The following is a 16,251-nucleotide window of genomic DNA, read 5'->3' on the forward strand; positions in this document are numbered from 1 at the left end:
GATAGGGACTGAGAAAATATTTGAAGAGATTATAGTTGAAAACTTCCCTAATATGGAAAAGAAAATAGTTAATCAAGTCCACGAAGCACAGAGAGTCCCATACAGGAGAAACATGCCAAGACACATATTAAGCAAACTGTACAAAGAAAACATATTAAAAGCAGCAAGGGAAAAACAACAAATAACACACAAGGGAATCCCTATAAGGTTAACAGCTGATCTTTCAGCAGAAACTCTGCAAGTCAGAAGGGACTGGCAGGACATATTTAAAGTGATGAAGGAGAAAAACCTACAACCAAGATTACTCTACCCAGCAAGGATCTCATTCAGATTTGATGGAGAAATTAAAACGTTTACAGACAAGCAAAAGCTGAGAGATTTCAGCACCACCAAAACAGCTTTACAACAAATGCTAAAGGATCTTCTCTAGGCAAGAAACACAAGAGAAGGAAAAGACCTACAATAACAAACCGAAAACAATTAAGAAAATGGGAAGAGGAACATACAAATCGATAATTACCTTAAATGTAAATGGATTAAATGCGCCCACCAAAAGACACAGACTGGCTGAATGGACACAAAAACAAGACCCATATATATGCTGTCTACAAGAGACCCACTTCAGACCTAGAGACACATACAGACTGAAAGTGAGGGGATGGAAACAGATATTCCATGCAAATGGAAACCAAAAGAAAGCTGGAGTAGCAATTCTCATATCAGACAAAATAGAATTTAAAATAAAGACTATTACAAGACATAAAGAAGGACACTACATAATGATCAAGGCATCGATCCAAGAAGAAGATATAACAATTGTAAATATTTATGCAATCAACATAGGAGCACCTCAGTACATAAGGCAAATACTAACAGCCATAAAAGGGGAAATTGACAGTAACACATTCATAGTAGGGGACTTTAACACCCCATTTTCACCAATGGACAAATCATCCGAAATGAAAATAAATAAGGAAACACAAGCTTTAAATGATACATTAAACAAGATGGACTTAATTGATATTTATAGGACACTCCATCCAAAAACAACAGAATACACATTTTTCTCAAGTACTCATGGAACACTGTCCAGGATACATCATATCTTGGGTCACAAATCAAGCCTTGGTAAATTTAAGAAAACTGAAACGGTATCAAGTATCTTCTCAGACCACAATGCTATGAGACTAGATATCAATTACAGGAAAAGATCTGTAAAAAATACAAACACATGGAGGCTAAACAATACACTACTTAATAACGAGGTTATCACTGAAGAAATCAAAGAGGAAATCAAAAGATACCTAGAAACAAATGACAATGGAGACACAACGACCCAAAACCTATGGGATGCAGCAAAAGCAGTTCTAAGGGGGAAGTTTATAGCAATACAATCCTACCTTAAGAAACAGGAAACATCTCGAATAAACAACCTAACCTTGCACCTAAAGCAATTAAGAGAAAGAAGAACAAAAAAACCACAAAGTTAGCAGAAGGAAAGAAATCATAAAGATCAGATCAGAAATAAATGAAAAAGCAATGAAGGAAACGATAGCAAAGATCAATAAAACTAAAAGCTGGTTCTTTGAGAAGGTAAACAAAATTGATAAACCATTAGCCAGACTCATCAAGAACAAAAGGGAGAAGAGTCAAATCAATAGAATTAGAAATGAAAAAGGAGAAGTAACAACTGACCCTGCAGAAATACCAAAGATCATGAGAGATTACTACAAGCAACTCTATGCCAATAAAATGGACAACCTGGAAGAAATGGACAAATTCTTAGAAATGCACAACCTGCCAAGGCTGAATCAGGAAGAAATAGAAAATATGAACAGACCAATCACAAGCACTGAAATTGAAACTATGATTAAAAATCTTCCAACAAACAAGAGCCCAGGACCAGATGGCTTCAAGGAGAATTCTATGAAACATTTATAGAAGAGCTAAGACCTGTCCTTCTCAGACTCTTCCAAAATAAAGCAGAGGGAGGAACACTCCCAAACTCATTCTACGAGGCCACCATCACCCTGATACCAAAACCAGACAAGGATGTCACAAAGAAAGAAAACTACAGGGCAAAATCACTGATGAACATAGATGCAAAAATACTCAACAAAATGCTAGCAAACAGAATCCAACAGCACATTAAGAGGATCATACACCATGATCAAGTGGGGTTTATTCCAGGAATGCAAGGATTCTTCAATATACGCAAATCAATCAATGTGATAGACCATATTAACAAATTGAAGGAGACAAACCACATGGTCATCTCAATAGATGCAGAGAAAGCTTTTGACAAAATTCAACACCCATTTATGATAAAAACCCTCCAGAAAGTAGGCATAGAGGGAACTTTCCTCAACATAATAAAGGCCATATATGACAAATCCACTGCCAACATTCTCCTCAATGGTGAAAAACTGAAAGCATTTCCACTAAGATCAGGAATAAGACAAGGTTGCCCACTCTCACCACTCTTATTCAACATAGCTTTGGAAGTTTTAGCCACAGCAATCAGAGAAGAAAAGGAAATAAAAAGAATTCAAATTAGAAAAGAAGAAGTAAAGCTGTCACTGTTTGCAGATGACATGATACTATACACAGAGAATCCTAAAGATGTTACCAGAAAACTACTAGAGCTAATCAATGAAATTGGTAAAGTAGCAGGATACAAAATTAATGCACAGAAATCTCTGGCATTCCTATACACTAATGATGAAAAATCTGAAAGTGAAATCAAGAAAACACTCCCATTTACCACTGCAACAAAATGAATAAAATATCTAGGAATAAACCTACGTAAGGAGACAAAAGACTTGTATGCAGAAAATTATAAGACACTGATGAAAGAAATTAAAGATGATACAAATAGATGAAGAGATATACCATGTTCTTGGATGGAAGAATCAACAGTGTGGAAATGACTCTACTACCCAAAGCAATCTACAGATTCAATGCAATCCCTATCAAACTACCACTGGCATTTTTCACAGAACTAGAACAAAAAATTTCACCATTTGTATGGAAACACAGAACACCCCAAATAGCCAAAGCAAGCTTGAGAACGAAAAACAGAGCTGGAGGAATCAGGCTCCCTGACTTCTGAGTATACTACAAAGCTACAATAATCAAGACAGTATGGGACTGGCACAAAAACAGAAAGATAGATAAATGGAACAGGATAGAAAGCCCAGAGATAAACTCAGGCACATATGGTCACCTTATCTTTGATAAAGGAGGCAGGCATGTACAGTGGAGGAAGGACAGCCTCTTCAATAAGTGGTGATGGGAAAACTGGACAGGTACATGTAAAAGTATGAGATTAGAACCCCTAACACCACACACAAAAATAAGCTCAAAATGGATTAAAGACCTAAATGTAAGGGCAGAAACTATCAAACTCTTAGAGGAAAACATAGGCAGAACACTCTATGACATAAATCACAGCAAGATCCTTTTTGACCCACCTCCTAGAGAAATGGAAATAAAAACAAAAATAAACAAATGGGACCTAGTGAAACTTCAAAGCTTTTGCACAGCAAAGGAAACCATAAACAAGACCAAAAGACAACCCTCAGAATGGGAGAAAGTATTTGCAAATGAAGCAACTGACAAGGGATTAATCTCCAAAATTTACAAGTAGCTCATGCAGCTCAATAACAAAAAAACAAACAACCCAATCCAAAAATGGGCAGAAGACCTAAACAGACATTTCTCCAAAGAAGATATACAGATTGCCAACAAACACATGAAAGAATACTCAACATCATTAATCATTAAAGAAATGCAAATGAAAAGTACAATGAGATATCATCTCACACCGGTCAGAATGGTCATCATCAAAAAATCCATAGACAATAAATGCTGGAGAGGGTGTGGAAAAAAGGGAACACTCTTGCGCTGCTGTGGAAATGTGAATCGGTAATGGAAATTGGTAATGGAAATGGAAAACTGTATGGAGGTTCCTTAAAAAACTACAAATAGAACTACCATATGACCCAGCAATCCCATCACTGGGCACATACCCTGAGAAAACCATAATTCAAAAAGAGTCATGTACGAAAATGTTCATTGCAGCTCTATGTACAATAGCCAGGAGATGGAAGCATCCTATGTGTCCATTATTGGATGAATGGATAAAGAAGATGTGGCACATATATACAATGGAATATTACTCAGTGATAAAAAGAAACGAAAATGAGTTATTTGTAGTGAGGTGAATGGACTTAGTGTCTGTCATACAGAATGAAGTAAGTCAGAAAGATAAAGACAAATACCGTATGCTAACACATATATGTGGAATCTAAGAAAAAAAAAATGTCATGAAGAACCTAAGGGAAAGACGGGAATAAAGACACAGATCTACTATAGAATGGCCTTGAGGATATGGCGAGGGGGGAAGGGTAAGCTGTGACAAAGTGAGACAGTTGCATGGACATATATACGTTACCAAACTTAAAACAGATAGCTAGTGGGAAGCAGCCGCATGGCACAGGGAGATCAGCTTGGTGCTTTGTGACTACCTAGAGGGGTGGGATAGGGAGGGCGGGAGGGAGGGAGATGCAAGAGGGAAGAGATATGGGAACACATGTATATGTATAACTGCTTCAGTTTTTTATAAAGCAGAAACTAACACACTATTGTAAAGCAATTATACTCCAATAAAGATGTAAAAAAAAAAAGAATCTTAAAAGGATTTATAAGTACTTTAAGCTAGTAATTCTGCATACATTAAAAATGTATGTACAGAAATGTTCCTCAAAGCATAATTTATTGTATAATAGTAAAACCTTATATTATCCAATAATAGGCTTACTGATAAATATTGAGTAATATTCATCACATGATAGATATTTGTTAAATGAATTAATATCATGTTTTCATAAAAAAGGACATCAGAAACTGGGATACACAAAAAAAAGCAAAAAATAAAATTCTGTATATGCATAATCCCTATTATGATATAGAAATTATTATTATGAAAGAGAGAGGGGAAAAGGCCTCATAGGATTGTCTCTGAATGGTAGGATTATGAATGATTTTTATTTTCTTCTTTACACTTTTCTATATTTTTCAAAAATTTATAATGTGAATATATTTATTCATATATTCAGAAAACTGGATTCACCAATATGAAGCTATAAATATATACCAACCATATCCTTAATATCTGTGTGCTACATATTTTGCCTTCACCGACCACCCAAGTTTACCTTGGTCCAGAGCCACTCTCATTCATATCCAGCCTCAGCTCTCCGGGTTTAGTAATGTCTTTATTAGCAACCAGTTCTCTTGACTTAAATACAGCTTGAGTTCTTAACCTGTAAAAATAAATTTAGACATAGAAATAGAAATAGAACAAACAATACTAAAATTAGTATGGAACCACAAAAGACCCTGAATAGCTAAATCTTGAGAAAGAAGACCAAAGTTGGAAGCATTACATTCTCTGATTTCCAACTATATTACAAAGCTATAGTCAAAACAGTACTGGCATACAATTCAACACTAAAACACCAAATAAACAGGTTAAAAAAATGGGCAGAGGATCTGAATAGACATTTGTTCAAAGAAGACATACAGATGGCCAACAGGGACATGAAAAGATGCTTAACATCACTTACCATCAGGGAAATGAAAATCAAAACCATAATGAGATATCACCTCACACCTGTCAGAATGGCCATTATCAAGAAGACAGCAAATAACAAGTGTTGACAAGGATGTGAAGAAAAGGGAATTCTCGTGCACTGTTGGCAGGAATGTAAATTGGTGTAGCCGCTATGGAAAACAGTATGGAGATTACTCAATAAATTAAAAATAGAACTATTATATGATGTAGCAATTCCACTCCTGGGTATTTATCTGAAGAAAACAAAAATGCTAATGATTCAACAGAAAAGATACATGCGTCCCTGTGTTCACTGCAGCATTATTTACAATAGCCAAGATATGGAAGCAACCTTAGTGTCCATCAACAGATGAATGGATAAAGAAGATGTGGTATATGTATATAATGGAGTATTACACAGCCATACAAAAGGATAAAATCTTGCCATGTGCAACAACATGGATGGACTTGGAGGGTATTTTCTAAGTGAAATAAGTCAGACAGAGATAGATAAATACTGTATGATTTCACTTATATGTGGACTCTAAAAAACAAAACAAATGAACAAACATAATGAAACAGAAACAGAGTCATAAATATAGAGAACAAATAGGTGGTTGCCAGAGGGGAGAGGGGTCAGGGTAGGTGAGAAATAGGTGAGGGAGATTAAGAGGTACAGTACAAATTTCCAGTTGCAAAATAAATGAGACATGGCTATGAAACGTACAGTATGGGGACTATAGTCAATAATTATGTAATATCTTTGTGTGATGACATATGACAACTAGACTTATTGTGGTGATCATTTTGAAATGTATAGATATATCAAGTCACTATCTTTTTTTTTTTTTTTTTTTTTGCAGTACGTGGGCCTCTCACTGTTGTGGCCTCTTCCGTTGCGGAACACAGGCTCTGGACGCGCAGGCTCAGCGGCCATGGCTCACAGGCCCAGCCGCTCCACGGCATGTGGGATCTTCCCAGACCGGGGCACGAACCCGTGTCCCCTGCATCGGCAGGCGGACTCTCAACCACTGCACCACCAGGGAAGCCCAAGTCACTATCTTATATACCAGGAACTAACATAGTATTGTAGGTCAATGATACTTCAAAAACAAACAAAGAAACAAATTCATAGGAAAAAAAGGTGAGATTTGTGCTACCAGAGATGATAGGTAGGGAGAAGGGGAATTAGATAAAAGTAGTTAAAAGGTACAAACTTCCAATTATAAGATAAACAAGTACCAGGGATGTAATAAACAACATAATAAATATAATTAACACTGCTGTATGTTATATATGAAAGTTGTTAAGAGAGTAAACCCTAATGGTTCTTATCAAAAGGAAAAAACATTTTTTTAAAAAATTTTGTATCTATATAAGATGATAGATATTCACTAAACTTATCTTGGTAGTCATTTCATGATGTATGTAAGTGAAATTATCATGCTGTACACCCTAAACTTATACAGTGCTGTATGCCAATTATAGCTTAATAAAACTAGAAGAGGGGCTTCCCTGCTGGTGCAGTGGTTAAGAATCCACCTGCCAATGCAAGGGACATGGGTTCAATTCCTGGGCCAGGAAGATCCCACATGCCACGGAGCAAGTAAGCCCGTGTACCACAATTACTGAGCCTGCGCTCTAGAGCCCGCGAACCACATCTTCTGAGCCCATGTGCCTCAACTACTGAAGCCCGCAGGCCTAGAGCCTGTGCTCCGCAACAAGAGAAGTCACCGCAATGAGAAGCCTGCGTACCACAACAAAGAGTAGCCCCAGCTCACCGCAACTAGAGAAAGCCCGTGCACAGCAACAAAGACCCAATGCAGCCAAAGATAAATAAATAAATAAATAAATAAATAATTTAAAAAAAGAAACTGGAAGTAAAAAGAGTAAATCAGAAATAAATAGAAGTGAGAAAAATACTAAATCAAAATACAAAATCAAATGAGTGAGTATACACACCCACACATACAAACTGACATATAAACAGTCACAAAGACCAATAAAACAGAATAGAAAACCTGGAAATAAACCCTTGCATATGTGGTCAAATAATCTTTAATCAGGGCACCAGGAAAACACAATTGGGAAAGGATAGTCTCTTCAATAAATGGTTTTGGGAACAATGGACAGCCCCGTGCAAAAGAATGAAATTAGACCAGTATCTTACATGTTACACGTCACATAAGAATTAACTCAAAATGGGTTAAAGACTAGAATGTAAGACCTAAAACCATGAAACTCCTAGAAGAAAACATAGGTGGTAAGCTCACTGATATAGTCTTGGTGATGATCTTTTGGAGCTGACACAAAATATAAAGGCAACAAAAACCAAAAATAAATAAGTGGGACTACATCAAACTATAAAGCCTCTGCACAGCAAAGGAAACCACCAACAAAATGAAAAGGAGACCTACCAAATGGGAGAAAATATTTGCAAATCATATATCTGATAAAGGGGTAATATCCAAAATATATAAAGAACTTACATAATTCAATAGCAAAAAACCAAACAATCCAATTAAAAAATGAGCAGAGGATGTGAATAGACATTTTCTCAAAGAAGGCATACAGATGGCTAACAGGTACATGAAAAGATGCTCAATATCACTAATCATCAGGGAAATGCAAATCAAAAGTACAATGAGGTGTCACCTCATACCTGTTAGAATGGCTATTATCAAAAAGACAAGAAACAACAATTGTTGGTCAGGATATGGAGAAATGGGAATCCCTATATATTCTTGGTGAGAATGTAAAGTGGTACAGTCATTATGGAAAACAGTGTGGAAAATCCTCAAAATTTAAAAATAGAACTACCATATGATCTAGCAATTGGGTATTTATCTTAAGGAAATGAAATTTGTATCTTAAAGAGATGTCTGCATTTCCATGTTCATTGCTGCATTAATCACAATATCCAAGATATGGAAACAACCTAAGTGTCTATTGACAGATGAATGGATAAAGAAAATGTGAGATACACACACACACACACACACACACACACACACAGACACACACAGTGGAATATTATTCAGCCAGAAAAAAGAAGGAAATCCTGCCATTGCAAGAGTATGCATGAACCTAGAGGACATTACGTTCAGCGAACATACCAACATACCAAAATATGTGAGACTAACAGTGCTGAGAGGGAAATTTATGGCACTAAATGCTTCCAGTAAAAAAGAAGAAAAGTATCAAATCAATAATCTAAGCTCCCACCTTAAGACAGAAAAAAAGAAAAAGATAAATCCAAAGCAAGCAGAAATAAGGAAATAATAAAGAAATGAATGAATTAAATAAATGAGACCTGTATTATCTTGATACCAAAACCAAAGTCAGTATAAAAAAAGAAAACTACAGACCAATATCCCTCATACATATTGATGTAAATATCCTTAACAAAATATTAGTAAATAGAAATTTGTAGTATATAAAAAGTATTATACACTATGACCAAGGAGATTTATTCCAGGGATACAATGCTAGGTCAATATTAAAAGGAACTGTCAATGCAACCCACCATATTGGCAGGCTAAAAGAGAAAAATCAAACAATCACGTCAATTAACACATAAAAGGTATCTGACAAAATTCAACAGTCATTATGGAAACTTTATATCATCTACAATAAAAAAAAATCAAACTTCATCAAAATTGAAAACTTTTGCTTTGTGAAAGATCCTTTTTGAGACTGAAAAGACAGGCTACAGACCAGGAGAAAATACTTGCAATCCACCTATCTGACAAAGGACTTATATCCTTTGAATATATAAGGAACTCTCAAAACTCAACAGGAAAACAATTCAAACAATTCGGTTGGAATATGGCAAGAGATATTAAAGGGACAATTTACCCAAAAAGATGGAAGGAGGGCAAACTAGCAAATGAAGAGATATTCAATATCACTAGCCATTAGGAAAATGCAAACTAAGACGACAATGAAATATCACTACACACAGATTAGAACATGTCAAATAAAAACCTGTGACACTATCAAATGCCGGAAAGGATGTGGAGAAATGATCTTTCATACGTGACTGGTAGAAAAGTATTTTAAACTTAATGTGGTGTAAGTTAAGTATGATCTTATCATAAGATTTAGCAATCTTACTCCTAGTTTTCATTTGTAGAAACAAAAACCTTAGGCCACACTAAAACTTGTATTAGAATATATAGCAGCTCTATTTGTAGCAGAAAAAAACTGAAAACAACCAATTGTCCTTTAACAGATAAATGGTTAAACATATCATGGTATATCCATATCGTGGAATAGTACTCAGAAATCAAAAGGTACAATATATGCGACAACCTAGATGGATGTCAAGAACATTATGCTGAATGAGAAAAGCCAATATCAAAATTTCACATACTGTATAATTCCATTTATATAACACTTTCAAAATAACAAAATTATAGAAATAGACAACAGATTAGGAGTCTCCAGGGGTTAGGGATGGGGGCGCAGAGAGTGACTCTAACAGAAGAGTACAAAGGAAATCTTGGTGGTGCTGAAATAGTCCTGTAGTTTGATTGTGGTGGTGGTTACACAAATCCACACACGTGATAAAATGGCATAGAAATACACATGCACACTGTACCAATGTTACTTTACTAGTTTTGATAATATATTACAGTTGTATAAAATGTAGTCATTGGGAGAAGCTGGTTTTTGCAACTTCTATCAATCTAATTATTTCAAAATAAAAAGTTTTTAAAAATCTCTATACATATGCATAAACATTTACAATTTATATACACAAAACTTGTTCAAAATCTGTGTTTCATAGCTCTTTCATCTAAGCTGGGGTGATCAAGAGAACAATAAAGACTTTATTATCATTATGCAGCAGTATTTGAACATACAGTCCTGTTCACATGAACATGATGCCTAGTCTAAAATTACCCATTCTCCCCTGCTAGACTGTGACCTCTTTAAAGATCGCACTTGAAATTTTTTTTACCTATCCCAAGTACCTAGAACCATTCCTCACATAACATAGGCATTCGATAAATGTTTGTTGAATGAAGTTCTCAGGAGAGAATACACATTAACTGGAGTATTAGAGATTGGGGTCATAAAATTGAAGCAACATTTCAGCCTTTGGTTACAATCTTGTTACAAGAGACTTCATTTTCACTTCCTTTAAAAGCCTTCAGATTTCAACAATGAAGAATAAAACTGTCTGATCATGAAGAGAAAGAGGAAGACCACTTTTGCTTCCTAGAAGAGTCAGTATTACACTGAAGGAAAAATGTCAAGATGGAACTTTCAAAGAAATTAAAATTTAAAAAATATTAGGCAAGATCTGAAAATGAAAGAAAATTAACTCCAAGAAGTAAAAGAAAATAACACTAGTATTAAGTGTGTCTGTATAGGATCTATGTGTCTAAGGATGCGTACAAAGGGGAAATGGTATGTTTGACCAAGGAGGAAATGGCAGGGAAAGACACGCACGCGCGCACACACACACACACACACACACACACACACAATTCCCTATGAAAACTTGAAACTTACTTTTAAAAAAAGACATAAATGCCATATTTTCTTATGTTTAAAATACAATTGTGTCTGATTTACTACTATTTTTAAACTAAGATAACAAACTTTATGACTCTGCATGTAAAACTATGCTGAACACTACATGATATAAAACAGGACTTTAGCTTTTGAAACATTGTTCTCAGGGAAAAACTGTTAGAGGAAGAACAGTTTAAATGTAGGTAAGTATAAGAAACTGGTTATTGAACAGGCTATGCTTCATGACCAGAAAAGACTGAATTTAGAAGGTTCCCATCATTTGTTGCATGGAATGATGACAGCTAGCCACACTTCGGTCTGATTTCACATCCTGAAATCTCATGCTTTTACTTAATGGTAATATTCTCTACAATGACATCAAACAGCAAAGGATTGTGTGTAACGGTAATATTTAAAAATACTGTCTTTCGAATCCAGCAAAAATTATACTGGACTGCTGAGAAGTAGATATTCTAAGCTAACATTTTGGAAGACATTTATCTTTCAAGTCTTCCCCAAAAGACAGTGCAATTTACTTGCAAGTCATAGCTGCTGTGCATCTTGAGCAAACCAAAGTCCCGAGGAACTTCTGTTCCTACACATCTGTTATAGTAACACAGCTGTCATTTTATACTGTGTTCTCCAAGCTATAGATACTGCTGAAAGAACAGGCAGGACTCACCAGTTATAGTCCAGTCGAGACTGATGAAGCTGCTGCTGCTTTAGGAGTAGTTTTGTCTCCTGCTGGGCCAGTAGATGCTGAAGGCGTTCCTTTTCAATTTCCAGCTCCATTTTCTGAAGCATGAGTTGCTGCCTTCTATCTTCTGAGAGCTGCTTTTTGACATCAGTTTCACTAGGCTGCAGTGCCCCTTGGCCACGCATCGGAGATGTCCAGGAAAGCCCACAATACCTGCATGATTCCAGATGTGTCTTGGAATATTCAGGGACCATGTTTGTCGGATGGCTCTCACGAACATGATCCGCATTTTCAGAAAGTCTATGACCACAACACTGACTAGATGGAGTAGCCTTAAGGTGTTGGCATTCCTTCATGTTCAGGTCCTCTGGTGGAACTTTCTCTGTAGGGACTGCATCTACTAGTTTTTCCCCTGGGGATCCATAATTACATGTTCTGGTCTCTGATGGCACCTTGTCCACATCCTCTTTGGGATAATGAAGGGCTGCTTGTTTCGAAGAATTACTCCTAAATTCCGCAAGGGATTCTGAAGCTGAGTCCTGATTTGCAGACCTAGGCCTTTGCTCGGTTTGAGTGTGGGTTTGTGGTTTGGCTACACTCAAGTAGGAACCATCCAGTTCCACAGATGAAGACCAGAGAGTGCTTTTCCTACTGGATACCTAAAAGGAATCGCAAGATCACTTGTCAAATAAGAGTACAACAGGAGTTCTTTTGACTTTTCAGAAATCAGTGATATATGTTTACCAAGACAAAGCTGTGTTTTTGGCTTCTTAATTAATAAATGATGGTAGTCACATAGCTAAACAGACATGTGCCATAAAGCTAATCTCATTTTCAAACAATCTACATTTCAGTAAATCCACAAGGATGAGAAAAAGAAAGTGTTGCCGCTCGCTGCTTAAGCAAGATTTCAGGAATTGCAAATAATGGGGTATATAGCATCAACTTTGAGAAGAAGAAAACCATGGACTGTTAATGCCTTAAAATGTTTAATTTTGAATACTAAGCCAAGAAATCCATTCAGCCACCTTAAATATCCTTTGATTGGCCATTACATAGCATGAGATTTGATGTAGAACATTTCACCTTATACTGAACAGGATGTTAGTTACTGCTAGAAATTTGATGAGTTCTTATAAATATCTTTACAGCACACAGATAAGACCAAGCACTTTCCACAAAATATGATTCTAATCAAAAGCAGTTATTTAAATACAAAACATATTTAATTTCAGCTGTAAACATAAGTGATTTTTCAATTAAGTTGTTCAAGTGATTATAGTCTGATAGAACTCAGGCAGAAAGGAAGAGTTGCAAACTACCTTTGACAGGCCAGTAGAGTGAGCTTTCCCAGCATTTTAGCCTCAACCCTGTTTCATCAAGGAGAGCAAAACTTAGTTTATATCAATGACTCTCAAACTTTAGGATGCATCAGAATCACCTGGAGGGCTTGTTCAATGTGAATTGCTTGGCTTACCCCCCAGAGTTTCCAATTCAGTAACTCTAGAGTAGAGTCAGAGAATCTGCATTTTTAACAAGTTCCAATCTGGAACCACACTTTGAGAACCACTGGTCTGTACCACGGTCCATTGGACTGCTCCTCTGTCCCTCTTTTAAGGACCACTTTGATTACATCGGGCCTACCCATGTAATCCTGGCTGATTTCCTCATCTCAAGATCCTTAACTTAATCACGTCTGTAAAGCCTCTTGTCATACAAAGTCGCTTGTGCCATATAAAATGACATTTACAGGTTCCAGGAATTAGGACATGGACATGTTTGGGAGGCTATTATTCAGTTTGCCCCAACTTCTTTTAAAGTAAGAACTAATTCATAAACAGTTGAGATGGTTATGTATTCCATAGAGACATGTACTCTATGAATAATTGAGATCCCTAGCAGAGGGGGAAAAAAAATCCCACCAATTTACTTTGCAATAGTTGAAAATGATGAACTGATTGGTAAAAAGTGTCACCTAACATATATATAGCAATGCAATTTTTCCTCTCCTATGATAAAAGGGGGCTATTACAATGACTCTTTTAAGATTTTGAGTTTCTAAAGCAATGTTAAAGGAGTTCTGTTTAAATTAGAATGAGCCACATCTGGGGAGATGACTTGGGCCTCTTCAAAGAAGCCACGTAATTTTATATGCTGAGCAGATGACACTGAGCAGATGACAAGCTACATAAAAGGAACTAGTCCTAGGGCAAAATGTATGATAAACTACCTCATTAAAAAAATTAACCTTATTTTACACCTAAAGGAAAACTCTAGTCCACATTCATCTCCCCTATTCTGAACTTCTGTAGCACTTATTGTCAACAGAAATAACATTTATCACCTGCTATTTTATATGATAAACTATCTTTTTATAGATTATACTTTTAAAATGAGAAATAATTTTTTTAAAAGTCCAGAAACTTAAATCAACTATTTTATGTCATCACATAGTTTCTAATCCATGTATCATTAATGTAACAGTAGATAGCATGTATATATTATTTTATATTCTCATTTTTGTTCCTTAACATTATTTACATATGTGCATTTTTAGGTATTTATATAGCTTACACTTACTTCAATGGTGTTGAGTGTTACATTATTCACAAATGTCAGGTATTTGGAATATTTCTAAAATATTTTGTAGTTAGCTTTTATGTTTTTGAGAGGCACTACAACTTAATGATTTCCATGCATGCTTTGCTCAAAGAGAATACTGCTTTGCCAATTACCTGCTGGGTGACTGTGCAACTTGGTAGACCGAGTTCTAAGATGGTCCTCAAGATTCCCATCCTTTTGGTGTCCCCACCCTGTATTATCTCCTCCCCTTAAGTGAGGGTAGAACTTGTGAATATGATCAGATCAATCCTGTGGTTATGTTACCTTATATGGCAAAAAGGACTTTGCAGATGTAACTGAGGCTCCAGCTGACTTTGAATTAATAAAAAGGGAGATTATCTCACGCGGGCCAGACCTAGTCAGGTAAGCCCTTTAACAGAGGGTCTGGTGCCCTCCCCAAGATCAGAGATTCTCCTGCTGGCCTTGAAGAAATAAGCTACTGTGTGGTGGGAGGGCTTTTTTTTTTTTTAAGATTTTATTGAAGTAGAGTTGATTTACATGTTGTGCTAATTTCTGCTGTACAGCAAAGCGACTCAGTTACACATATATATTGGGTTGACCAAAAAGTTCGTTCAGTTAGTGAATACACTGTTCAATAAAATTCTTGGTGAAAATGAGTCTTTTATTTTTACTCAAAACCGAACGAACTTTTTGGCCAACCCAATATATTCTTTTTCATATTCATCATGGTTTGTCACAGGATATTGAATATAGTTGCCTGTGCTATACAGTAGGACCTTGTTGTTTATCCATCCTATACATAATACTTTGCATCTGCTAACCCCAGACCCAGATATAGAGAACAGTCTTGTGGTTGCCAAGGGGTGTGGGTGTGGGGGGAAGGAATGGGAGTTTGGGATTAGCAGAGGCAAACTATTATACATAGGGTGGGATGGCTTATGCAGGGGCTCATGTGGCAATGACCTCTGGAGCCGAAGGCAGTTTCCAGACAACAGTGAGCAAGAAAATGAGGCACCTACCATACATATGCAAGGAAATAAATCCTGCCAACAGCCCACTGAATGTAGCCCAGCTGGCATTTGATCGCAGCCTTCTAAGACCCTGAGCATAGGACCCAACTAAGCTGTGCCAGACTCTTGAACCACAGACACTGTGAGATAGTAAATGTGTGTCGTTTTAAGCTGCTAAGTTTGTAGTAATTTGTTACACAGCAATAAAAAAACTAATATAACATATTATCCAACTTGCCTGAGCCTCAGGTTCCTCAACAGAAAACCAGGGATTAAAAATAGCAGCTACATCAAAACTGAACGTGGTGGTGAGACAGATGAGCAGTTATCAAGGGTGCTAATTTATAAGGGTACTAATTTACAAAAAGGAAACACAAACCTTATATTTACCCAACTTCTTTCAAGGAGAACATTGTGGTGTATGTGTGCGGGGGGAGTGGGGTGGGGTGAGATCACCAAGGGGCATATTCAGTTACAACAGATTATCTCTGAACTGTCTTCAAGGAGAATGAGTTCAGTTATCGATCTTCATTTTGCTACAGTGAGGTTTGTAGTTGGGCCAGAGTTGAATTGCTTGAGACAACAGAGAGGTTCTTCATCTTTCTCCTTCATATAAAGGATGTCAGTCTTAACACTAACATCTTGCACTGCCTCTTAAGGTTGTTGTGATGATTAGATGAGATAATTCATATAAAGTGCTTTGGATGGGGCTTAATTTCCCTTGGGGCACACACGGAAGTCACAGTGGGCCTAAATGAAACTGATGTATTTTTCTTTCTGGGGCTGCTCCATGCTTTCTATATGATATTTACAAATAT

The 16,251-nt window shown here is 36.5% G+C and overlaps 1 protein-coding gene across 2 annotated transcripts in view; it reads right to left on the reverse strand.

Annotated features, from left to right (window-relative positions):
- The window catches only part of KIAA1328 (KIAA1328 ortholog), a 380,212-nt gene that overhangs the window by 140,121 nt on the left and 223,840 nt on the right, over positions 1-16,251 (reverse strand). For both annotated transcript variants that reach the window (XM_065890102.1, XM_065890101.1), the window contains exon 7: positions 11,826-12,499. In XM_065890102.1, the coding sequence (XP_065746174.1) occupies positions 11,826-12,499 (674 nt within the window). The remainder of the gene's footprint in view (positions 1-11,825; positions 12,500-16,251) is intronic.

Source organism: Phocoena phocoena, chromosome 13 (assembly GCF_963924675.1).
Source record: "Phocoena phocoena chromosome 13, mPhoPho1.1, whole genome shotgun sequence".
Lineage (NCBI taxonomy): Eukaryota > Metazoa > Chordata > Mammalia > Artiodactyla > Phocoenidae > Phocoena > Phocoena phocoena.